Source organism: Benincasa hispida, chromosome 8 (assembly GCF_027475165.1).
Source record: "Benincasa hispida cultivar pf3 chromosome 8, pf3_genome.v1.1, whole genome shotgun sequence".
NCBI lineage: Eukaryota > Viridiplantae > Streptophyta > Magnoliopsida > Cucurbitales > Cucurbitaceae > Benincasa > Benincasa hispida.
The window spans coordinates 65446748-65473627 of NC_143485.1; the positions used below are offsets into that span (position 1 = coordinate 65446748).

Genomic DNA, 26880 nt, shown 5'->3' on the forward strand with positions numbered 1-26880 from the left:
CAGACGAAAGGAATAAGAACAACAAAGATACGAATACATTAGTATATGGCGATACACTAATTTTTTAAAAAACTAACATATAAATACATTTAAAGATGCATGATTCTTTAAACATTAAAAAAATTACAAATACTCTAAATTAAAAATCGTTAAAAGAATTATAATTAATTAAGTTTCACTATTTTTATCATTTTTAAAATTAAATTTAAAATTGCACTTCGTAATACTTTTTAATTAATTAATAGAAATTGACGCCAATGATTAAAAGTGAGCATTTACTGAAATATTAAGATTAAAAATGTAAAATCTTGAAACCTATGGATCAAATTGAAACAAACTTAAATCTCAAGGTTAAATTGTAACATTTTGAAACTTAAGAACTAAATTAAAGTAAAACTCAAATTTTAAAGACTAAATGTGTAACATTTTAAAACCTAAGAACCAAATAAAAACTTTATTCAAAACTAAGAACCAAAAAAATATTATTCCCAATAAAATACTTTGATTATCTCGAATCATTCCAAAAAAAAAAAAAAAAAAAACTTTGATAAACGTACTTTAATTTATTAATTTTTCTAAAGATACTTATAAAAAAATTAATTAAAAATATTTTTTTCTTTTAAGAAGTTATTCCAAACACATAATTATTTAGACATGTAATTAATATATAAGGTTAAATTACAAATTTGATCCATATAATTTAAAGAAAGTTAGAATTTAATCTCCATAATTTATAATTAAAATTTAGTCCTTATGATTTGATAAATACTCATAAATAGCCCATACTCATTAACTTTAGGACTATTTCTGAGTGTAGGACTATTTACATGTGGACTATTTATGTATATTTTATCAACAAATTATTTATAAGATTTTATCAAATAGGACAATTAATTTTTTACAAATTTCTTCCACCTCAAATTTGGTAACTTAGGGCCTATTTGGTAACCATTTTGTTTTTGTTATAAAAAAAAAAAAAAAAACAAATCTATGGACATTATTTTTACCTTCAAAATTCTTCTTTTATTATATGATTTTTACTATTGGTTTAAAAAATCAAGTCAAAATTTGAAAACTGAGAAAATAAGCATTCAAAAAGTTATTTTTTGTTTTTGAAATTTGGCTAAGAAGTCAACTATTGTAATTAAGAAAGATACAAATTATTGTAATAAATATAGATGAAATAAGTTTTATTTTCAATAACAAAAACCAAAAACCAAATGATTATCGAATGGGGTAAATTTTAACTTGTCAACTAAATTTAAATTTTTTACAGAACTAACTATCAAATAAAAAAAATTAAAATTATAGGACCAAATTATAATTTAACTCATATATAATCTGCTGCATTTATTTTCTCTTGTGTTGGAAACTTGGACAGCGAGAGGGTAAAATAACATAAAGTGCGGGGATTTGTTTTTTTTTTTTTTTTCAAAAAAATATTGTAGTCAAGACAATCGTATAGTACGTATACGTACAGATTGGAACGCACCATCAAACTTTTGACAATTTGATGAACAAAAAATTTCAAAATATGTGTAATGTTGACTACGACCAATTTAATTTAATTATATGTACACACAACGCAACTTTAAATTATTAGGAGGGGAATTGTCAGTGGCGGGTCAAGAAAAATTATAAGGGACACCATACATTCGTAGGTAACAAAAAAAAAAAAAAAATCATGTTTTTTAAATATGTTCTACAAACTTTATTTTTGCAGAAGTAGGAACTTCATTTTGAATATTATAATCATAATTATAAATTTTGGTTAGAAACCAAGATCTGCAAGTAGTTTTTCTAAATTGATGGAATCGAATCACTGCCATGGGAAATTTCAGTGTATCCTCTTGCCAACGTTCCAAACACTACAAGATGTGGAATTTTGTTGGATATATATATCGGTTACAATTTATATTAAAAATACAAAAGACAGATAATTTGAGGGGAGGCATGTGCCCTTGACCCTTAAAATCTATTGGTGGTAATTGTAATGGGTAGTATTTTTAGAATTAAGGATTAAGTGTATAACAACATTTTAAAAGAATTGTAAATGTAACAAAATATATCTATGATCGACTCTATTGTCGATAGATTTTTATTCGCGGTATGGTTTATCAATGATAGATTCTGACAACTAGATCAAAATTTTGCTATATTTATAAATTCTTTTGTATTGTGCTATATTTACAAATATTTCAAGCATAATTACTATATTTGCAATTGTCCTAATGAATATTCATTAAAAAAAGAAAAAAAAAACTCCTAATTTGTTATCTCTAGTTCTTAAGTTCTTAACTTTGCGTTTTTAAAGAAGTTACTTCTTCAAATACGCATATAAAATTTGAGGAAAATGATCTTTGCTTGGCTAGTAAGGAAGCATATGTCGAAAATTGATGCAATTAGATTTACTATTTATCTATATGTTTAAGCTTACAATTCAGTAATAATTTAAACATGATATATTAAATCAGAATTAAGTTTAGTCCAAGTTGGGATTCAAGTTCTTCCATTGGCTTGATTTCTTCTTGCTGAGTTTGTACACAAATTTGTTGTCATTTAGTTTCTATTAGTACACATAGAACTTTCTCAATGTAACAATAGTGTAACGAATTTTGTTAGAAAGTTTGTAATTAATACGTTAGAGTTAGAAAGTTTGTGTTTGGAGTTTAGAGTTGTAAGATGAAACTCCTCGATATATGTGCAAAATATTGAAAGAGAAAAAAATAATTTTTTTTATAAAAGTGTAAACTTCAATCGTGTTTACTATTGAAATTAGTTGTTTAAAACCAACTTATGAAGTTGGTGATCAAACACCCACTTTTTTAATATTTCCTTTCCTTCTTCATTCTATTTCTCTCCCTAAGTCTCTCTCCACCTCTTCTTCCTCTTGTCTTCTTTCTCTATATCCATTCTATGTATTTCATCTCTAGCAACAACAATAAATTAAACAAAGTCGTTTCTTCTTTCTCTGATATGTTTGTGATGGTCAACGGTAACTAATAGAGTCTTCTTTATGTCAAATGAACGAAGTGTAGAGGGTAAAGATAAGAGAATGTGACCAAGAACCAAAAAGCAATAATCAGAGCAAAAATCAGGACAAAGAATTAGAATTAGAATTAAAACTAAAAAAAAAAAAAGAAGCTAGAACTAGAACTAAAGTGAGAATTTTTTTTCTTAAAAATAATCCATGATATATTTAAGTTTACTCTAACTTACCAACTTAATCTTTGAAATCATTGGAGTGATTTAAATAATTTCTTTAGGGTTTTTAGTCATACAAGAAAGTTTAATAATAGAGAGCTAAGAAAAGAATGTATTGTCTCTACCTCTTAGTTCCAATAAAAAAGTAATCACATGACATCTCATGTTTTTGACTTTGTATTTCATTTATTTTAATGAAAAACTAGGAAAGAATAATATGAAAAGAATCAACATTCAAAATCTGGCCCTTTGTATATCTCATACAACCACTTGAATAATTTATATAGCTACAAAGCTGCCATTCAAAACTCTAATCTCTAGAACAAAATCAATCATGGAGATCAAAGGGTGGTTCTCATCTTCTTCATCATTTTCATTCTCAATATCATTGATCCAAATCTTTGCAATAGCTAGCAGCCTAACAATATCCATTATTGGTTGTGCTGAATCAAACATCAACACAGACCAGTCAGCCCTTCTTGCTCTAAAAGCCCACATCACAAATGACCCCTTTGGCATTATAACAAACAATTGGTCTACAACAACCTCAGTTTGCAATTGGGTTGGCATAGAATGTGGTAAAAAGCACAATAGAGTGACAAGCTTCAATTTTTCTTACATGGGTCTCACAGCCACATTTCCCCCTGAGCTGGGAACTTTGTCTTTCCTTACTTACATTACCATTAAAAACAATAGCTTTCATGGGGAACTGCCTATCGAGCTACTCAATTTGCCTCGCTTGAAACTGTTCAGTATTGGAAATAACGAGTTCAGTGGAGAGATTCCGGCGTGGTTTGGGCGATTGCCTAGAATTGAAAGACTGTTGCTTTATGGAAATCGTTTCTCTGGTTCCATTCCTACCTCCATTTTCAACATGACATCGCTACTCACGCTTAATCTTCAAAATAATCAGCTCTCAGGTTCAGAAAATTTTCTAATACTAGAGATTTAATTTCACTCGATTGTTCAATCATAGTTTATCTCACACCTGTAAAATTCTTGTTATTTCTTTCTACCTTACTTTTCTTTAATTAGAGTGAGATGTGTAAAAATAGGTGCATCCACTTAAAAGTATTGCTCTTGATTTAACATGAAAAATACTTTAAGTGCATCCCGGATAGCTCCTATCTTTATACATTTCACCAAATTTTCCCATAATAACTTGTGATGTGACGGATTTTGGTTTTTTTCTTCTTTTTTTTTTTTGAAATATTTTAATATTAGTAGAAATGAATACACAAAGATGGATGTGTCTAGTATTACCCTTTTAATATTTATTTTGGAAGCATTTCCGTGAAAGATTTAAATTTGATTTGCTTTGTCGATTTGAGCAAATGGATAACACATTAATTATTATAATAAATTTTGATGAGTTTGTCTTTAACCTCACATATTTGTTGAACTCAAAAACAATAATATAGCTTTACTTATAAAAACTTTTAAGTATGAATTCTTCAAAAAAAAAGGAAAAAAAAAACTTGAGGAATAATTAATTCTGGCTCCCCCAACTTTCAATTTCACCAAATTGTACAATTTAGATAAGTATTTCAATAATCTTAACTACAAACTTTAAAAGTGCTTCAATTGTAAGCGTCTAATAAATTCTTACTTCAAATATTATTCACTTAATTTGAATATGAATTATTAGTCATATGTTCAAATGATGATATGAATTTGATAAAATGAAGAAAAATTGTAATTTTTTTTAAATTTATGAATTTTGGCAAAGTTGATCACTAAATATATCTATAAGCAAAGCTTTTTATTATTGAAATTAATAAGTTTACAAAGATTTTTACACTTTTTTGGGTTAAAATTAGTGAATGAATTAAAAAAATAAATAAATAAATAAAAGAACTGAAGGTAAATGTTTGCGTCACTTATTCCAAGTTCAGAGTTCTTAATTGACTTTTTTTAAAAAAAAGAAAAGGAAAAAAGAAAAAGAAAAATCAAACTAATATTCATTGAAAATAACTATAAACGTCGTGGTTACTGATATGTACAATAAGTCAAGATTAGGCTTCCTTTATTGTATGTGGTTAGAAGAGTTAAATTAATTAACAGATTAGTCTGCAGGAAGAATACCAAGGGAAGTTGGAAACTTGACGATGCTTGAAGAATTATTTCTTGACGGTAATCAGCTGACAGGTAATTGAAGACTCATGATGCATTGTTTTGTATATATGAAATAATGAATTGGTTATTTATACATAGATAGGTGTTTGTTTGGGTATTTGGATTAGATATCCCATGGGAGATTGGAAAACTTGGAAGACTGAAGGCATTGAACTTGGAGACTAATTCCATTTCAGGCCCAATTCCTGGGCCCATCTTCAACCTTTCGTCTCTGATCGCATTGGATCTAACAAGAAATAACTTCACCGGAGGGTTACCGGACGACATCTGTGAAAATCTTCCGGCGCTGAAAGGCTTGTATTTGTCCGTTAATCACCTCTCCGGCAGGCTTCCGTCGACGCTGTGGCGGTGTGAAGATCTTGTGGATGTAGGATTGGCAGATAATGAGTTTACAGGAAGAATACCAACAAATTTTGGGAACTTGACTTGGGCGAAGCAGATCGTACTCTGGGGCAACTATTTGTCAGGTATCATTTCAAAACAATATTTTATGATATAAAAATTAAGTTTAAACATGTAAAACTAATTAGTTAAGGGTTATTTTCAAATAAAACAAAATATATTAATTTATTTATAAATATAGTAAAGGTCACTATGTATTAACGATAGAATTATATCATGGTATATCATTTTACTATACTTAAAAATATTTTCAACAAATTTACCATTTAAAACAATCTTCTCTAAATAATTTAATTAATTTTAAATGATTAAAGTCGTATTTAAGATAATTTTAAACACGACAAAAGTAATTTTAATAATTTTAAAATCATTCCCAAATATATACTAAACAAAAGTTTATAATCAATTTTCACAAGTTAACGTTAAAAAGTGTAATATTATTAAAAGAGTTCTCTTATGTATTTAACTAAGTAATATATGAAATTGATAAAATTTTAGGGGAAAACAATACTATAGATGTTTTTTCAATAAAATTTATGGATTTTGATAAAGTTATTTTAATAGTTAGTTTGTGCCTTTGTCAAACTTATTTTTTTCAAAATTTTATTTTATTGTATTAATGAATTTATGAAGTTGTTTACACCATTTTTTTAAAAAAATTAAAGTTAGTGGAAAAATTAACAAAAATTGATCTGTGGTTAAAATTGCGGACATTTACTTTGGATGAAATTGAAAACTAAATCCAAAATAAGTAGTTTAGGGTCAATTTTTTATTCCTTTGGTGTACAAAAACTAAATTACAAGTTTAGTCTCTAAATTTTGAGGTTTGTGTTTATTTAATCCTTAGATTTTTAAAATAGTCTTTGACAAATTCAAAATTTAAAAATTAATCAATCTAATAAATTTAAATTTTATGTCTGACAGACCCCTAACCTTCAGTTTTATGTATAGTAGGTACATGAATTTTAAAAATATTAAAATTCAAAAATTAAATTTATAATTTTGAAATTTCATTCACAAAAATAGACACAACTCAAATTTAACCATTAAAAAAATTAGACTAAGTCAACAAGTTTAATTAATTTTTTTTAAAAAAATAAAAACAAATTCTTTATCAAGTATAGCCGGTAGATATAAACTAAAATGATTATTTTGAAAGCACCTCCACCAAAATGAATCAAACTCGAAAATAGAGTGGTCCAATAAGTATTTAAACCTAAAAACATTAAAAATAAGAAAATGTTTAGAAATTTGCATTCATATTTGAGAGACAAAACTTTCTTAATACAAGAAAAGTAATAATTAGGTGTAGTCTAGGTTGTACTTGAATAATATGTTTTCCATCTTTCTACCTACATAAAAAAAATTACTATGTAGGAGCTGCACCATAAACTCGTCAGGATCAAAGACTAAACATAATAATCAATAAAGTAAATTTAATTTAATAGTAATTGCCATCCACTCTCCTCTCTTCTTAGGTTGGACCACATTTAATGATATAATAAGGCAAATAATACTTGTTTGAATGCAACAGGTGAAATTCCTCAGGAGTTTGGTTATCTTCCAAACCTAGAGACTTTGGTGCTGCAAGAGAATTTTTTGAATGGCACAATACCATCAACAATCTTCAACCTTACAAAACTGAGTATTATTTCACTCTTTAGAAATCAACTTTCTGGAACCCTTCCACCAAGTCTTGGCACTAACCTTCCAAATCTTGACATGCTCTTTTTAGGAGAAAACAAACTCACAGGAACTATTCCTGAATCTATCTGCAATGCTTCCATGCTCTCAAAATTTGATCTTTCACAAAACTTCTTTTCTGGGTTGATTTCCCCTGCTCTTGGAAACTGTCCAAGCCTCCAATGGCTTAATTTGATGAATAACACCTTCTCCACTGAAGAATCTCCTTCTAAAAGAAGCATCTTCAATTTTCTTGCCAATTCAACCACTTTGGTAAGGTTAGAGTTATCATATAATCCTCTTAACATCTTCTTCCCAAGTTCCATTACAAACTTCTCTGCTTCTGTACAATATCTTTCAATGGCAGATATTGGAATCAAGGGTCATATTCCTAAAGATATTGGCAACTTAAGAACACTGACAGTTCTTATATTGGATGACAATGAAATCACTGGAACTCTTCCACCTTCAATTGGGAAATTAAAACAACTTCAGGGTTTATATCTTAGTAACAATTACTTACAAGGAAACATTCCCATTGAATTATGTCAACTAGAGAATTTGTTTGAGTTGTTTTTGGATAATAATCAACTCTCTGGAGCATTACCTACTTGCTTTGAGAATCTCTCATATTTAAAAACTATATCATTAGGCTTTAACAACTTCAATTCTACAGTGCCCTCTTCTTTGTTCAAACTTTCTTATATCTTGAGCTTGAACCTGTCATCAAATCTTCTTACTGGATCTCTCCCAATAGATATTGGGAATCTAAAGCTTATGTTAGATTTGGATCTCTCAAAGAATCAACTCTCTGGCCAAATCCCAAGTAGCATTGGAGACCTCACAAATTTGATTGGTCTCTCATTATCAAGTAATGAGCTAGAAGGCTCTATTCCCAACTCATTTGGAAACTTGGTTAGTTTGAAAGTCTTGGACTTGTCCAACAACAACTTAACAGGTGTAATTCCAAAGTCTTTGGAGAAGCTCTCTCTTCTTGAGCATTTTAATGTTTCATTTAACCAATTAGAAGGAGAAATTCCAGATGGGGGTCCTTTTTCTAATCTCTCAGCTCAGTCATTCATATCAAATCCTGGACTTTGTTCTGATTCTTCTAAATTCCAAGTCCAACCTTGCACAATTAACTTATCTCAAGGCTCAAAGAAAAAAACAAATAAACTGGTAATTATCCTTGTACCTACATTGTTAGGCACATTCTTAATTGTACTTGTACTACTTGTCCTGGCATTCAGAGGGAGGATGAAGAAAGAACAAGTATTGAAGGATGACCTATTACCTTATGAACCCACTTTGAGAAGAACCACATACCAAGAACTTTCACAAGCAACAGAAGGATTTAGTGAAAAAAATTTAATAGGTCAAGGGAACTTTGGGTCAGTGTACAAGGCAACACTCTCAGATGGAACAATTGCTGCTGTGAAGGTATTCAATTTGCTGAGTGAAAATGCACATAAAAGCTTTGAAATAGAGTGCGAGATATTGTGCAATGTCCGTCACAGAAACCTTGTGAAAGTTATAACAAGCTGCAGCAATATGGATTTCAAAGCATTGGTGCTAGAATTCATGCCAAAGGGTAGTCTTGAGATGTGGTTAAATCATTATGATTATCATTGCAACTTGAATATGATTGAGAGAATGAATGTAATGATAGATGTTGCTTTAGCTCTTGAGTATCTTCACGATGGATTTGGAGAACCTATAGTTCATTGTGATTTGAAGCCTAGCAATATACTGTTGGATGAAGAAATGGTTGCACACTTGACAGATTTTGGGATTTCAAAACTCTTGGGTGGAGGAGACTCTATAACCCAAACTATGACCCTTGCAACTGTGGGATATATGGCTCCAGGTGAGACTGATCTCTTTTACTAAAATTGAATTCAAACAAACTATGTTTGCAAATGTTATAACATGATTAATTTAGGCCTCATATGGTACATTTGGTTTTTGGTTTTTGGTTTTTGAAAATTAAGCTCATTTCCTCTCGATTTCTTATCATGGTTTTCGGTTTTTCTTTTTAAAGTAAAAGAGTTGAATTCTTAGTCAAATTCCATAAGCAAAAATAAGTTTTAAACTATTTCTTTTGTTTTCAAAACTTAACTTTATTTTTTAAAAACATTGGTAGAAAGTAGATGACAAAATAAGGAATTTAGAGGTGATAAGGGTGTTTATAAACTTAATTTTCAAAAACTAAAAACCAAAAACCAAATGGTGTCTTAGTTTTGTTGGAATGTCTTAAATCTATAATCTCACACTAGGAATGGATCTTTTTGGGGCTTTGAATATGTTATTTACGATATTGGGCCTAGAGTTTAGAAGGATGCTATATTTTCGTCTAATCTCATTGGCGTTTCTACATCTATATCATCTGATATCTCTCTAATTAAAAAAAAAAAAAAAAAAAAAAAAAAACTACGCTCTCCCTCTACCCAATTATACTATTAGTGCACAATGTCAATCTATTTGCCAATTTCTACTATTAGTGCACAATGTCAATCTATTTGCCAATTTCTTCATGTTTCTTATTCTTTATGGATTTCGTTTCTGTCATAACAAGTTTAAACGCCTGTGTTTTTGCACGGTAATTGCAAGCAGAGTTGGGCTTGGATGGGATTGTTTCAAGAAGAGGTGATATCTATAGCTATGGCATTTTGCTCATGGAAACATTCACAAGAAAGAAGCCTACAGACCAAATGTTTTGTGGGGGAGAAATGAGCTTAAGAGAGTGGGTAGCCAAATCATATCCTCACTCAATAACTGATGTTTTTGCAGATTCTGATTTGCTTACAAAGAATGATGAAGCTTTGAACTATTGGACTGTAATTGAATGTCTGTCATCTATTATCTCATTGGCCTTGTCTTGCACAGTGGAATCACCAGAGAAGAGACCAAGTGCCAAATATGTTCTTGATTCACTCAACAATATCAAGAAAAATTTCATGAAATATGAAAGGTCTTAGGATTGGACATATAATCCCAATTTCATGAATCTTGAATGTATGTATGAATAAAAGAAAGTTTGGATTTGGATTGCCTTTTTAAGAAAGTGCCCTAGTGAGATACTTGATTTGAGTACTATTTATTTGATTTTTTCAAAAAAAAAAAAAAAAAAAACTATTTTTCATGATAAAAAATTTTTAAATGTAGTTTTAATTGGTGAAATCTTTTTTTTTTTTTTTTTTTGGTTTAATATAATATGAATAGAACAGGATTAAATAAATTACAATGAAAAAAGGTAAGTAGAAATTCCTAGTTTCAAGTGAGTGAGATGGGTATTGGGGCTGGTGGAGTTTGCTAACTATGTAAAGTCATGTCGATATATTTTTGACAAAGCAGTAAGCTTCCAATAAACTCACACTGAAAGCACGTATAACAAATCCTCAAGTAAATTACACGAAATGCTTTTTGTAAAGTAGACAAGGAGTCTAATTGTTAATAAAAATTATAAAGTGAGTATATTTGTAATTTTTTAAAAATAAATTAGAGAATATGACAAAATTTTTAGGAAAGCTGAATTCAAAAGCTGGTGTGAGGCGTGGTTTTGAACATAAGAGCAAAATAACCATATCTACCAAATGGGATAAATGATTGAGATTCTCCAAAATCACTTTTTACTCCCGCAAACGTAAGAACAAATCGGACCTAAGTTTTGAAACTATTATATATTTATAATAACTTTTTTTATGTGATGTTATTATTTTAGATCGAGGTAAAGCTGCTTCGCCCCTCCCCACCAACATGAAACTCGTTGCCGGTCTCAACCGAATGTCAGAACAATAACGTATTAGTATTGTACACTGTTTTTCTTTCAAATTCGGAATCCGCCAGCAAAAGATTTTCTGCTTTTCTCAAGACAATCGGAATAAAATGTGGCCGAACAGCTTAGCAAAGTCCCTGCCCAAATTTAGATCTTTTCCTACATTCCCATCAATACCGGCCGTCCAATGAATGCAGAGTCTCTCGCTTAAGGCTTTCATCGTGGCTTCATTCTATGTAGGAAACCAGGTTCGAAGTTAGGTTGACGAATTCTTCCCCCTGCATTTCGAGTTGAGAATTCTCGTCACGCTTTTTGATTCACGATTTGATGTGCTGGAACTCCATCCTTTTGAAGATTTGACTTTGAGAAGATAGCTTTCCTTAGAAACTCCCACAATTCACTACAATCTATTCCCACCCTTTGACTCCCCCCTGCCTACTCCCTTACTAACTGGCTTCTCTTAGGTCTACGTCCTAAAGGTTGGGTTGTCTATATAAAACAATATCTATACTATATATAAATTCTATATTATATATAAATGTGGTAGAAAGGGGAGAATTTTTTTTATCCTTTTTTGCCTTTGTTTTTTTTTTCTTTTTGTAATGACTATTTTGTCCTTATATATACCCCTCATAATAGGGGTGTACATCAAACCGACCAAAACCGACTCGACCGATCAAAACCGACTGAATTAAGGTTGGTCAGTCGAGGTTAGGGGTCGGAGGTTGGTTTTCGGTTTTTCTGGAAAAAAAAAAGTTGAAAATCAATCGACAAATATAAATTTGTTTTTTTAAATTTTTTTTTTAAAAAATAAGTATAAAAGCAAGCTTATACCACCAATCCAAGCCCAAACCTACTATTTTAGTATTGATTTATTATTATTTTTTATGTTGTCTAATTTTCAAATCCATTACATGATTTATTTAATTTTTTCATTAAAAAAATGATTGATTTTAAATTAAAAAGTTGCTAATTTTATTAACCTAACAATAACACATTATCAATTCATCTTTCCTTTTCATTTACCTTGGTTCCTCTTCAATGACTCAACTTTGAAAAATTTTTCCTAAACCGACCGACCGATGGTTGGACGAATGTCACACCTTTTTAGGTCGGTTTTCAATGCGGGTTTTCTCTCAAAACTGACACCGACCGACCCCTACCTCATAATATGTGTAAAACTTAGGTGTTAATTGGAATATCTCCATCTTTTGTAGCCCAATTATGTGGCAATAATCTATTCGCCTACATTATATTTATTTTTGAAAATAAAAAAGTCTACCACAATAATGGGCTCTGTTACATTAGGTTCAAAAAATTGACGTCCACCACTTTTCAATTTTCTCATGTCTTTTCGATTTGACCTTTTATTTTTATTTTTATTTTTTACTTTTTATGTGTATTAATATATATTTTTGAACAGTTGTGTGTATTATATATATTAAGGTTTGTTTTGTGATGAAGGAAAAAATTTGGATCAATCACAAATTATTACGTCATTCATTAAATTAATGATGAATTTACAAGTCATCTAATTTATGACTAATGAAAAATTGACATGTGTCCTAAATTGAGATTGAAGACATAAATTGACAAATTTCAATGATGTCATATACTTTTATCATAAGATTGAATCAAATAATTTGATCTAATTTGATATTATTATTTGGGTTAAAGTTCAATTAAGCCCAAAATAAGGCTTAATTTGTAGGGGTTAGCAATTTTACACTCCAGAGAACTTAGAGAAAACAACAATAAAAAAAACTCTTTGACTCCTTAAATTGACCTGAAAACTAGTGTCTTTTGAAGATATAAGCATTCTTCCAAGACTCCAACTTTAAGAACATTCACACGCTCTGGTTTCATAAATAAGCGTATGCATTCAACCGAGAGAGAATAAGAGGATTAAGTACTAAAGATCGAACCACACCCGCATCAAATCTACATCAACACAAGCTTAACTCCACAAAATACATTTATCCAGAAGCCTCATGCAAACATTAATCCTCCAAGAAGATCATTAAGCCCAAAGGTTGGTCATCCAAGAAGATCAACAAGCTCAAAGGCCGATTTATAGGAATGATGAAGTCCACAGCAGAAGCAGGATCATCCCAATTTTAATTTTACAAAGAATATAAAAATTTAAAAAACAACAATTATGCATTAAACCATAAAATTTTATAGCATGTATGAGAGAGGGAAAATGATTAGGGTTAGGAGAAATATGTACCCTTGAAGAACCCTTCTTCACAAAATTCCCTTTCCAAAACGTTCACGATCAATCTTGAACCGAGCACCGCCAATAAGGACACCACCACAAGAATTTTCTCTATATTCTCCTTAAGAAATGAGAATTCCTAGAAGTTGTGTGGGCTCTAAGATTTTGGAAAAGGGAGAGAGATTGAGAGTGAATGAAAAATCTTGGGAAATTTTGGCAGAACTTGAGATACAACACTATGAGAGCAAGAGACTAGAAAAAAATCTTCCGTGAAGAAGATAATCTCATCCAAAATCAAACTGTCCATTCCCTACATGATTAACTGAGAGAAAAATAAAGGGAGGGAAGTTATTTCACTCCCTTTAATTTTGAAAATTAAAATAAGTTAAAATTAATTTTAATTTAAATAATTATCATATATATATATATATATATACATATATGTTATATCATATATAACACTTAACTTATAGTTTTTAATTATCTTAATCAATCATTGTTATTTAATATAAATCACATTTATACTAAGTTTAATTATATGATTCTCATCCATATAATTAGTATTTGAATCATATTCAAATAATTAATTCCTCTAAAAAATAAACTTTATATTATAATGTATCAAATACATTCTATTAATTATATCACATATAATTAATTTCAATTAATTATATGATATATAATTAATTCCTTCAATTAATTTGAACAATTCAAATTAATCTAAAATTTATTCTCAATAATCCCTATTGAGCTACAGAAGGGATCTTATGGACCTGTAGATTGAAACACTAACAGTACTTTAATAATTAATTAAACTTCTTTAATTAAATTATTTAACATCCATTAACTGCCGATCACTCCAGACCGACAGCTGCACTTTTTGCACTACAGATATATTTCTGTGTCTATTGGATATAACCAGTCAATAGTACAATGACCATTCACAAATTACTTGTAAGCACGGTTGGGCCAAAATTACCGTTTTGCCTCTATAGTTACATCTAACTCCTTAAGTACCACTGATTTCTCTAATGATCAATAAGTCATAGTTTAACTATGACCAAATCCCTCGTTAGGGAATGAGTGAATTTCGTCTTGGAATCAGCATAAGAGAGGATGTGGTGCCACATTGTTCAAGCCTTAGAATTAGCCCTTAAGGGAACAATTTTTCTACTTACCCCAACATAGGGAATGAGTGAAATCTGTTTTGTGTAGTTGTGTTCCCAACTCCCCAATCAGACAAATCCTCAAAATAGTAGGCTTATTGAGTTGACGAGCTGGCCATTCTCACCCATACAAATCAAAGGATTGCCTTCATAGGAAAGAGTTTACAACTCACTCAGGATTCAGCTCATGTCACCTATGGTCATCCTGGTAAAATGTAAGTCTCTATTATTAACGGTGTTATATAATGAGACTATTCATTTCATGGTCCGATCTTATACAAACCCCTTTATATAGAACACCTCCGCTCACATGTCTCTGTATGAATTATCAGGATCAGATCATTTGTAGCACTTACAACAATTGTAACATTTATAAAACGGGTCATATTCGTAGTGTCACCAAAATAAGGTATCCAGTCTTATTTATCTACTACAGACCATTTAGGTTATCACTTAAACATGACCCACATATATGTCTCTACATATATGTTTAAGCTATAGATGATAACCTTAGATGTTAGTTTATTGGTTTTGTGGGTTAATGCTGCTAAATGATAAATAAAATATCTCATAGTTTATTAAATAAATAAAATTGTTTGTACATTACAATTACAAAATACAAGACCTACGAGATTTAATACATTAACCACAACAATCTCCCACTAATCCTAAAGTTAGTGGGGTGTACATCATAAAAGTCAAACTAATAGACAAGTACGCAAAACTATAAACTAGGGCATAATATGCGTCCAGTACAAAATCTCCTACTTGCCCTAGACTAGATATGGTTTGTCTCGTAGACCCATACTCTGCAGGAGACCGTCAAACACCTTAGTCGTGAGGGCCTTTGTAAATGGATCAGGAACATCGTGATCCAAAGCTATTTGCGTGACAATCACGCCCCCTTGATGCATAATCTCTTAGAAGAGACGATATTTCCGCTCTATGTGTATCCCGTGCTTATGACTCCTAGGCTCTCAGGAATTAGCCACAACATCACTATTATCACAATAAAGAGTGATCGGCTTTGACATGTCTGGGACCACTTCTAGATCAATCAAGAATTTCCTGAGTCACATAGCTTCCTTAGCAGCTTCACAAGCCGCTACGTGTTGGAGTTGATGCCCTAAATCTCGTAGGGTTCTTTAGTTTGTAAACACATGAATGAACAAACTCTTTGTGATGTAATAATATGAGATATTTTATTCACTACAGTCTATGAAATATAAGATATTTTAGTTAAATTAATCACATACCAATAAACTAAGATCCCTGGTTATCATTGTAACTTAAACATGTATGTGGGGACAAAAAAGTGGATTGTGTTTTAAGTGATAACCTAAATTGTTTGTAGTATATGGATAAAGGAGGGAAACCTTATCCTGGTGATGCTACGAGTATGGCACTCTTTGTAGGTGTTACAAGTGTTGTAAAGTGCTATAAATGGTCTGATCTTGACCATTCGTATATTAGACATGCGAGCGGGGATGTAAAGTGCTACAAATGGTCTCAAACTTTATTGTGATAACTACTACCCATCTTGGGTCTATACTACAAACAACTCTTTAGCCAAGTATGAAAAAACAACTACTCTCTGGTTAATCTATTTTATATCAAACCATTATAATATTTATACAACTCCAGAATCAACTTAGGCTCTCTACTTCTAGGCTACAAAATTCATAAAGAGTAGACTTTAACCCAGAAACGTGACTATAGTGTGGCAGATCTTGACCTGAGCAGCACCCTGGAATTCCACTTTTGTGCTACCTAGGGGGAGAATGGGACATTTGGAAAACATGAGCTAGGAAAGCTTAGTGAGTGAAAATCATTTTTGGGAATAAAATTTCACAGATAACCAAACATAGTATGTATGACCTCAGTCTGATAACTGATACGATATTGGCATGATCATATATTCTCCAGAAATACAATAATTCAACCAAATACAATTCAAAAGGAAAAAATTTCAGTACCCAAGACAACCCGCAAAATGTGTACATATCGACAATATCCCACTAGACATACTCGGGTACGCTGAAAGTCCTAGCCATATTATACTGACAACCCAGTCAGTCATCTGCAAGATATGCTAACAATATCTTAGGTACAATTCTAGTTTCCAATTCAATTTACAATAAATATGCATCCACATAATACCAGGAAAATAGAAAAAACAACATGAAATTGATGAAAACAACATATTTCCCGATCACGCCATAACTTTCAAAACCATGCATATTTATATATATGTAACCATATAAACATATTAATTCATCAAGCAGAGAAAGAAGAACCACTCACAATTCACCAAGAAAAAGGGCTCTCCAATCTCCTTTATCTTCTTTTCTTCCTGAATCCCGAGCTTGTATTATCTCAAATATCAATTTAAAATCCCATGTTTAGGGTTAACGTATTCTTAAAGCATCCCCATTAACCCTAAATTTAGCTTATCAATCCTAAAAGACTCAAACTAGACCTTTAAATTAGAAAAAAAAAATAGCTATTGGTCGGAGGGTTGACTTCCACAACACAGTTGGGCGCAAGGTTTGACTCTACCACACAGTTGGGTGCAAGGAAGCTCTCTTCAATAGCATGGACGTGTAGATGGGTGCATGGATCATTCCAAATTTCCCCCAATCACTTTTTTTTTCTAAAGAATTTTAAGTTGTGGGATGAACTAAAAGTCTTCGGGGGTATTTATAGGCTTCAACCCTCCATCCTTGTCATGCCATCATGCCATCAACACATGACACCTCCACCTCTTGAAAGTTTTGAGTGTCATCACCATAGAGAGCCATCTTCTATTTCCTTGCCACCACCACCTTACATGTAAGCATGTTTTGTCCTCAATGCAACATGTACAACGCATGCCTCCTTTTTATGTGGCCATCCCTCATTTTGCATGCTCCACATTACATCTCCATCTTCCACCTCCTACTCAGATTAACCAAAATTTCACCTAGCTGAGCCACGTTCTTTTCTTTCTTGTAACCAACTCGTGAACATACACACCATGGGTGCATGGCCTCCCTCTTGGGTGCATGGTTCCTCCTTCCATGTGTCCAATTCCCTCTTATTCCCCATTCGTGGATCCAACTTCTTTTTTGTTACATGATATCTTCCCTTAATTATGTCAAAAGTGATGGAATGAACACATACACAGCGGAAGAAATAACAGATCTAAAGTACTCTAATTAGGTTAATTTCAAAGAATAAGCATGCAATTAAATTAAGAACAAAGGAAAAAAAGATAGACAACGTTTGTAGTCTCAAAACTTCTTCAAATTAGCTCCAATCTTCTCACGAACAGTTTGTAGACTACCGCAAGAGTCTTTCCAACTATTCTCCAACCTTAGAATGGGATGGTGAAATCCAGTGAGTGACTAATTTGGAGAGGAAAAGGTTAAGGATTTTTGTGAGAAAATGAGCTAAGATTATCAAATAATCTCATATATTTCCACTTGGCCAAGAGTTGTAAAATTCATAAATCTCTTCTTTTTATAGGTCATTTCATGAAAAACATGCAACTTTGAGTTTGATGAGAATTTGACACTAAAAAATCCACTAACTCAAAGTGGGACTAGTGGGGCAAGTGTCTTCAATTGAAGACAACACTTAGCAATGCAAATGTTAGAATTTTCCACTCACAATTGTTGGATCTTTCCACTAACTTGATCAAAGGTTAAAGTTTGACTCTCAAAGTCCAAAGTCAAAATTTTGGCTTTTATACAATTTTGACCAATTCCATTTAATTTCAAAATTAATTCTAAATTTTTTTTAAAATAAATATTAAATAATTAATTAAACAATTTAATTAATTTAATTTAATATTAAATCCAATACTAATCCCAATTAATATGAATCCCTATCCATAATCTTGATATTTAAATTTTATTTAAATATCTCCTATTTTTTCTTTCTTTATGTTTAATTCACAATTAAACATTACGTTAAATATATCGTATATATTTAACGGTAGTCCAATATGAGCTAGTTGGAAGACCTCATGGATTTACAGATTATGGGCTCCAACAATCCGAGATTAACCGGCTAAACTCTTTAACCTAATTAACCACCATTCGTTAACTACCAGGCCACTCCACAAAAGCCCAGTAGTTACACTTCCCTCACTGTAGATATATTTTGTCCACTCGATATAACCATGATTAATAAGTTAATCCTTCACAGGTTGTTCGTAATAACGGCTAGGTCAAAAGTTGTTTTACCCCCAAGATTACATCTTGCTCCTTAAGTCCCACTGATTCTCTAATGAAGAATTGATTTGTGATTCAATCACTAAACTAAGTCCCTCTCGGGCCAATGAGAGGGTGGAGCCCATTGTTTAAGACTCCGAGTCAGCACTTAAGGGAACAATCTCTCTACTATCCCTAAAAGCGAGTAAAAGTGAATTTCGTTTTGCACCCTGTGTCCCCAGCTATCTATCCGATCATACCCTTGAAATGGGAGGCTTATTGAGCTGACGCTATTGAGCCAACCCTTATCCATGCAAATATAAGGATAATTCCGAATAAACAGAAGTTCATAGTTAGCTCAGAATTAAGGTCAAGTTACCTAGGTCATCGCTTTGAAATAGTTAGTTTTAAATAGTAAACAACGTTATAAAGTAAGAGTGACTTATTTCTTGGTCTGATCTTATGATAAATCATTGCATAGGATACCCCCGCTCCTTATGTCACTACATGAACGAACCGAGATCACTTCATTTGTAGCATTTTACAACAAATTTTAACAACTACAGAATGGACCACATCTGATAGTGTTACTAAAATAAGGCACCCAACCTTATTTATATACTATAGACCGTTTTGGCTATTTACTTGAACTTGTTCCATCTTTATGTCACCACATAAAGTTCAAGTATTCATATAATAGCCATGGATATTTAGTTTATTGGATTTAGTCTTTACTAGTGCAATTACATATTCAACAACAGTTTTATTGAATAAACGCCAATAACATCTTTATTGATAATAGATTATGTTTAACTTACAAACTACGAGTTTTAGGACATACAACCCAACACGAAGTACTCAATAAGGCTAGTTATATGCCCATCTCCTCTCTTATGCACCCACCGTTAGTTTTTTCTAAGGTTTCTCTAGTTGTTGTGTCCTATGTTGTCCATCACTTAGCCAAATTCTTACTTCCAACATCTCCATGTGTCCATCCTTCATTAACCATGCGTCCATCTCAAATTCCTTCTCTTGGTGGTGCAACACTCATCACATGATCTCCTAACATCTAACCAATCTTTTCCTTAAGTACTCACTTGTCTCTAGACATCCTCGAATGACTCCCCTATGCGTCAACTTGTCTAGGTATGTGCCCATGTAGGTTTCTAGTTTTTCCTAAGGTTTCTCTAGTTGTTTTGTCCTATGTTGTCCATCACTTAGCCAAATTCTTACTTCCAACATCTCTATGCGTCCATCCTTCATTGACCATGCGTCCATCTCAAATTCCTTCTCTTGGTGGTGCAACACTCATCACATGATCTCCTAACATCTAACCAATCTTTTCCTTAAGTAGTCCCCTATCTCTAAACATCCTTGAATGACTCCTCCATCCGTCAACTTGTCTAGGTATATGCCCATGTAGGTTTCCTCTATTGGGATTAGCATCCTAATTCTCTCGGCGTCTCGTAGTTTGTAATCTATACACATTGTTATGAATAAAATAAGAATTATTTTATTTGGCATTTACTCATATCCAATAAACAAAGCTCCATGGTTATTGTATGTAAACTTAAGCATGTATATGAGATATACAAGTGGACTATGCCTTAAGTGATAACCTAAAAATGTCTATAGTATAAGGATTAAGGAGGGATACTTGATCCTGGTGATACTACATATACGACTCGCTTTGTAGAGGTTTGCAAGTGTTGTGAACTACTATAGATGGTAGATCATGACCATTCATGTGAAGATATGTGAGCACAGGTGTCCTATACAAAGAGTTTGTATAAGACCGAACCATGAGATGACTAGCCATTGATACTTGAGACTTACATCTCACCTAAACGACCATAGGTGACATGACCTCAATCCTGAGTGTTTTGGGAACTCCTGCCTTTAAACAGGATCCTTTGATTAGTATGGGTGAGAGTGGCCAGATTGCCAACTCAACATGCCTAGCTTTTTAAGGATTTGTCTGATTTGGGAGCTGGAAACTCAGTTACACAAGATGGAATTCACTCCTTTCCTGATGCAGGGGTAAGTAGATAGATTACTCCCTTAAGGGCTGATTCCAGATCTTGAACATAGTGGCCACAGCTTCTCTTTGGAAGAGAGGACTCAGTCATAGTAAGACTATAACTTATGTTCATTAGAAGGATTAATGGTACTTAAGGAGTTAGATGTAACTACAGGGGCATAACGGTTATTGACCCAACTGTACTTACAAGCGATCTGTGAAGGGTTATCGCTCTGTTGATTGGTTGATATGGACACATAATATATCTGTAGCAAGGAGAGTTTAGTTGTGGGTCTTTAGTGGAGTGCCTGAAAGTTAACAGATGGTGGATCCCATGACTAAAGAGTTTAGTCTATTATTCACGTACAATTGGAGCTTCGAGCTACAGGTTCATAAGGTCCCCTTGGTAGCTCAATGAATTCAAGTTAAGAATCAATTCTTGATGTTGATTTGAAATGTTCAAATTGATAAGAGGTAATTCGATTATATATGATATGATCGGTGTGATGTATGAGATACATCGAGTGGAGGATTAATCTAAATGAGATTTACATTAAGTACCATGAAATAGAAAAAGAACTATGGTTTATATGTTTCATGAGATGAAATATTAAAACTATATGTTATAAATATAATAAGGTAAGTTTGTTATCATATATATTTATAATAATTGGTTATCATATATATATTTATAATAATATTAATTATTGGATAATTATATCTTTTTCTCTAATAACCAGTTGAGTGGGAGGTATTGGTGGCTTCATGGTAACCGTGAGATAAAAGAAAAAATGTTGTCCTAAATTTAGTAGTTGTTGTGAGGGTTTCTATTCTCAGAAAGTTCTCACAAAAAGGTTGTCAAGTGGATTAGATTCACTAAACGATAGTTGTAGAGAGACTAAACGATTGTGGAGTGACACTACACGATAGTTCACTCAGCCGGCTATTAGCTAAACGATCATATAGCATTTGTTAAACGATTGGGCATCATCTATACAATAGACTCTTATCATCTCCCACTTTCTCAATCGTTTACATGATTGTTCTTTCTCCAGTCTTTTCCTCTAACCAAGTCCACACAAAGCCCACACTTCTAGATTCTCATACCGAGAATACCAAGGTAGCCATTGTGGTGGTGTAGTACTCAACTCGACATAGTTCGAGGTTTTTGGAGGTCGTTCGTTGAGTTCGCGATGTTCATGTGGTGGTCGTTGTGGTCGTGCTGTATTGTAGTCATTGTGTTCGAGCGTTCGTGAGTTGCAGTCTTGGAGTTTACATGAGCATTCGTGATCGAGGGATTTTGAAGATGATTCTTCAAAGGTATGTATGATCTTTCCCTTGATCGTATTGAAAAGCATGCTGTAATTTCGTATGTTGCATGACTAGTTAGTTTCCATTTCTTGATTGTAATTGTGTATGTTCAAATACGAATGGAATTTGGAACGATCATTCCGCTGCTCATGGAAATCCTCATATTCGATTTCCTTCATCCTCTACCCTAGTATGCGCCCAACTTCACCTTTTGTTCTATTATGCACCCAAATCTTCCTTTCCTTTCTACAAAAGGTTTCTCTTCAAAATGACCATTCCAAGCTCAATCCCCTACCCTACACTCCCTTAGTACTTGATTGCCTCCTTTCTTTCCTAGACCATCTTGAGGTTCTCAAAGTTCATAACATAATTCCTTATGTTTATAGCATAGTCCCCAAGATAAATTTTATGCACTCACGGTGATTTCCTTCCCTTCTATGGAGTTCAAATTGTCTAATGAAAGTGTCTTGAACACCCTTCTATGCGCCTAACCATGTGCCCATCCTTTGGGTTCAAGACATTTTCCTTGTCATAAGTTCTTGCTTACTGCTATAGTCCTTCTTAGTATCATATGTTATGAATTTAATTTTACTTAGCCAAAATTTTACCCCTTAAGCTTCAAATGTAAATTTATTCTTAAGCTCCGAGATCTTATCAAAGTCGGGATATCAAACTAAGTCTAGGGGTTTATCTGAGTTTAACTTTTATACTGGAAATAACCTTCAATGTCTAAGTGATAAACTTTTTAAAACCTCACATTGCTCACACATGCTCATAAAATCGGGTTAACCTAACTCAAGTACCAGCTCAATCTCCAGGTAACAAGTGTTCCATAAACTGTCAACTTAAGTACCTCCAACCTTAGATAGGATCTTGTGGGTGAGTTTTCTTGTAACCTTAGTTTTACAAGTTATCAACCTATTTTAACTATAAGAAGATTGTGATTGTTGACCCTATGTGAACATGCAATTATCTTTGTTATAGATTTTAAAAGTCCAATCATTTTATAACACTTATAACTTAGACAATATCTATAATAACACTTATAACTTAGACAATATCTATAATATACATCAAACATTTCATAAATTAATATAACAACTTATATTAATTCTCATGAAATCCTATACATGCATACTATATATTATAACACTTATAACATACTTTCAATGCATGAAACATGTTTATCCTATGGTGGGATTTTAAATCTATATGGTCAAAAACAAATTTAATTTAATTAAAACATACATTCATAATGCATAATAATTAAACACACTAAAGTGGACCGATTTCGGCAGTGTTGGATTACATAAACAAGTAGCGGAAGAAAATAGGATCATTAAGCATTCTAATTTCTTAATTTTGACATCAAAATAAGCATGTTCATAGGGGTTAAAAAGGTTTCAACACATATCTTTGAATATCCTCTTCAAACACAAATCAGAGTTGCAATCTTCTCTAATTGAAGTCGTGGACCACTAAGAGATCTTCTCTACTATTCTCAGCCTTGAATTTGAGTGGTGGAACTTACAATTGAGTTGAATTTGTGAAGGAAAAATGATGAGTTTTCAGATGAAGGAAAAGAACTCTGCAGAAACTTTTTCCGGTTTTCTCTTCTCATCTAATCAAATTTAGAGTTTTATCATACTTCTTCATGTAGGCATTACTAGAGATTGCTAATGCCACCTCAATTGGATAACATGAAGTAGGATAGGTGGTTTAATAGTCAAGAAACATCTCCCTTCTGATGAATTTTTGGATGTTTTCACTAACATGAAATTCCATTTCTCAAATTCAATTTGAATTTGAATTTTAATTATTCAAAATTAATTTAAATTAAAATTTCAAAATTCAATTTCTCAAATTGAATTAACTTTGAAAAATAATTTGATTTTAATTAATTAAATAATAATTTAATATCAAATATTAAATTAATCACACACCTAATTTTAAATATGAATCCTATTCATGTAATTAATATTTAAATCATTATTATAAACTCTCAAGTTTCATTTAATTTCGATAAAATAAACGTTAATTAATTATATCAAATATAATTATACAAACCCTAGTTTGAATTTGAATTATTCAAATTCAAACCCTAAATTCAATTTCAACATTTCATATTGAAATTCAATTTGAACACTTCAAATTGATATCATTCCAAATTCATTCAATTTACTAATTCAAGATGTTCATATTTTACGAGCTAGTAGAGGGACCTTATGGACCTACAGATCATGAACTCCAATGAGTTGAGATTAATTGGCTAAAACTTTTTAGATCGAATTAATCAGTATTCATTAACTATTGAGTCACACCACTATAGCTCGATAGTTGCACTCTCCTCACTGTAGATATATTTGTGTCTACTTGATTTAACCATAATCAGTAAGTCGACCCTTCACAGGTTGTTCGTAATAACGGCTGGGTCAAATGTTGTTTTACCCCCCGAAATTACATCTTGCTCCTTAAGTTCCGTTGATCCTCTAATGAACAATTGGTTTATGATCCAATCACTAAACCGGATCCCTCTCGGGCTAATGAGAGAGTGAGACCCCTTGTTCAAGACCCGAATTCAACACTTAAGAGAACAACCTTTCTCATATCCCTCAATTGGGTAGGCGTGAATTCTATTTTGCACCGGGGTTTGTGCCCTAAAGTTTCGTGTCCAGTAGTTTGTAAACAACTTTGTACGAACATTTGTGATGTATAATATAAATGATAGTTACTTCACTACTTGACTTTGCACATTTAGATGTTTTTCATTTTACCACAAACCAATAAACTTAATATCCCTGGTTATCTGTATGTAACTTAAGCATGTATGTGGTGACATACAAGTGGATCATGTCTTGAGTGATAATCAAAATGATCTATAGTATATGGATATAGGAGGGAAACCTTATCCTGGTAGCTACTTTGGGGAAGGAGTGAACTCCATCTTGTGAAGCTGAGTTCCCAGCTCCAAAATCAGATGAATCCCCAAAATAGTAGGTTTGAGTCGGCGTTCTGGCCACTCGCACCCATGCAAATCAAAGGACCGCCCTCAATGACAGGAGTTCCCAACTCACTCAGGATTGGGGTCATGTTATTATGGTCATCCTAGTGAAGCGAAGTCTCAGTTATGAATGGTGTTATATAAGGAGACGTTAACACTTCGTGGTCAGGTCTTATACAAACTCTTTGTATATGACGCCCCTGCTCGTATGTCCCCTACACGAATGATCAGGATCAAATCATCTGTGACAAATCACGGGGCTTGAACGATGTGACGCCACGCACTTTCTCATGACCCGAGAGGTATTCACATATAGTAGAACTATGTTGTATTGTTCATTAGAGGGATCAATGATACTTAAGGAGGAATATGTAATTACAGAGGCAAAACGGTAAATTGGCCTACTGTAATTATGAGCATCTGTGAAGGGTCACCATACAGATGATTGGTTATATCCAATGGACATAGAAATATATTTATGGCAAGAAGAGTTCAACTGTCGGTCTTTAGTGGAGTGTTTGGCAGTTAACCGATGGTGGATATCGTAACTAAAGAGTTTAGTCAGCTATTCACGTACCATTGGAGCTTCGAGCCATAGGTCTATAAGGTCCCCTTGGTAGCTTGGATACAAGTTGAAAGTCAGTTTTTGGGTCAATTTGAAATGTTCAAATTGACAAGAGGGAGTTCGATTATATATGATATAATTGAATTAATTAATTAAATATGATATAATTAACTTTATGTATGAGATACATTAATTTGAAAGAAAATGAATATAAATATGATTTATATCTAGTAGTATATGATATTAATTATGTGTTATGAATATGATAAGATTACATTCATTGGACGGTTATAAAGGAAATGGGAAGGCACCTCTTCTATTCTAAATATCAAATGATGCATTATAAATAGCTGATGGTGTGTTGATCTCGAGGTGCGCGGACATTGTAAAAAGATAGTGTCATCGTTTAGAAAATCAATGCCTATACGATAGTGACTACATGATCGCTTACATATACGATATTGCTAAATGATCGCATACCGATTACACCGTCGCACGCTATTATCTAAACGATCGTTTACCTTTTTCCTGAGCGATCGTTTAGCTCCTGATATTTACTAAACGATCGTATAGACGATCGCTTAGTTTTTTCCTACGCGATCGTTTAGATGATTGATCACCTTTTTCCTACACAATCGTTTAGACGATCGCTTACTTTTCCTACACGATCGTATATTTCACCTAAACGATCAAGCATCTTGTCTATGCGATAGATGACCGCATCTCCCGCTTGCTTAATCGTTGTGTACGGTCTCTCTTCCTTCTTCTCTTTACCAAATCCGAACAAAGCCCACACTTTGGATTCTCACTCCAAGAATACTGAGGGCTCTGAGTGGTGTTGTCTTTTTCGTTTCCTTCTGTCCTAGTGGTGATTGTTCGAGGTAGATGGTTGGGTTTCAGACTTGCTGTGAAGGAGAAATCTTCATCTAGTATGATTCTTGATCTCTTTAGCATGATGAATGCATATTAGTATGTTTTGAATGTATATGTGGTAATTCTGTCACAATGAATTGGAAAGATCCGCTTCCGCTCGTAGGTACTCTTGAATAAGAGTTCCTTCAGCTATCTACTTGGTCTTACCCCTAAAATGGGAGGCTTATTGAGCCAGCACTGTTGTGCCAACCCTCACCTATGCAAATCTAAGGATAATCTCGAATAAACAGGAATGCATAGCTAGCTTAGGATTAAGATCGAGTTACCTAG

The 26880-nt window shown here is 32.5% G+C and overlaps 1 protein-coding gene across 1 annotated transcript; it reads left to right on the forward strand.

Annotated features, from left to right (window-relative positions):
• Nucleotides 1-3533: 3533 nt before the first annotated feature.
• LOC120083475 (uncharacterized) lies at nt 3534-10483 on the forward strand. Its single transcript, XM_039039242.2, has 5 exons — nt 3534-4124; nt 5281-5352; nt 5448-5807; nt 7277-9292; nt 10039-10483. Exons 1-5 carry the CDS (start codon nt 3539-3541, stop codon nt 10401-10403), a joined length of 3399 nt encoding a protein of 1132 aa, XP_038895170.2. The 5' UTR covers nt 3534-3538; the 3' UTR covers nt 10404-10483.
• Nucleotides 10484-26880: the final 16397 nt, after the last annotated feature.

What these genes read in the sequence shown, in the direction of transcription:
- LOC120083475 (XM_039039242.2), top strand. Translation starts at nt 3,539, where the DNA reads ATGGAGATCAAAGGGTGGTTCTCATCTTCTTCATCATTTTCATTCTCA. An exon ending in TCAAAATAATCAGCTCTCAG is followed by an intron (nt 4,125 to 5,280) that starts GTTCAGAAAATT and finishes ATTAGTCTGCAG; the next exon opens with GAAGAATACCAAGGGAAGTT. An exon ending in CTGGGGCAACTATTTGTCAG is followed by an intron (nt 5,808 to 7,276) that starts GTATCATTTCAA and finishes TGAATGCAACAG; the next exon opens with GTGAAATTCCTCAGGAGTTT.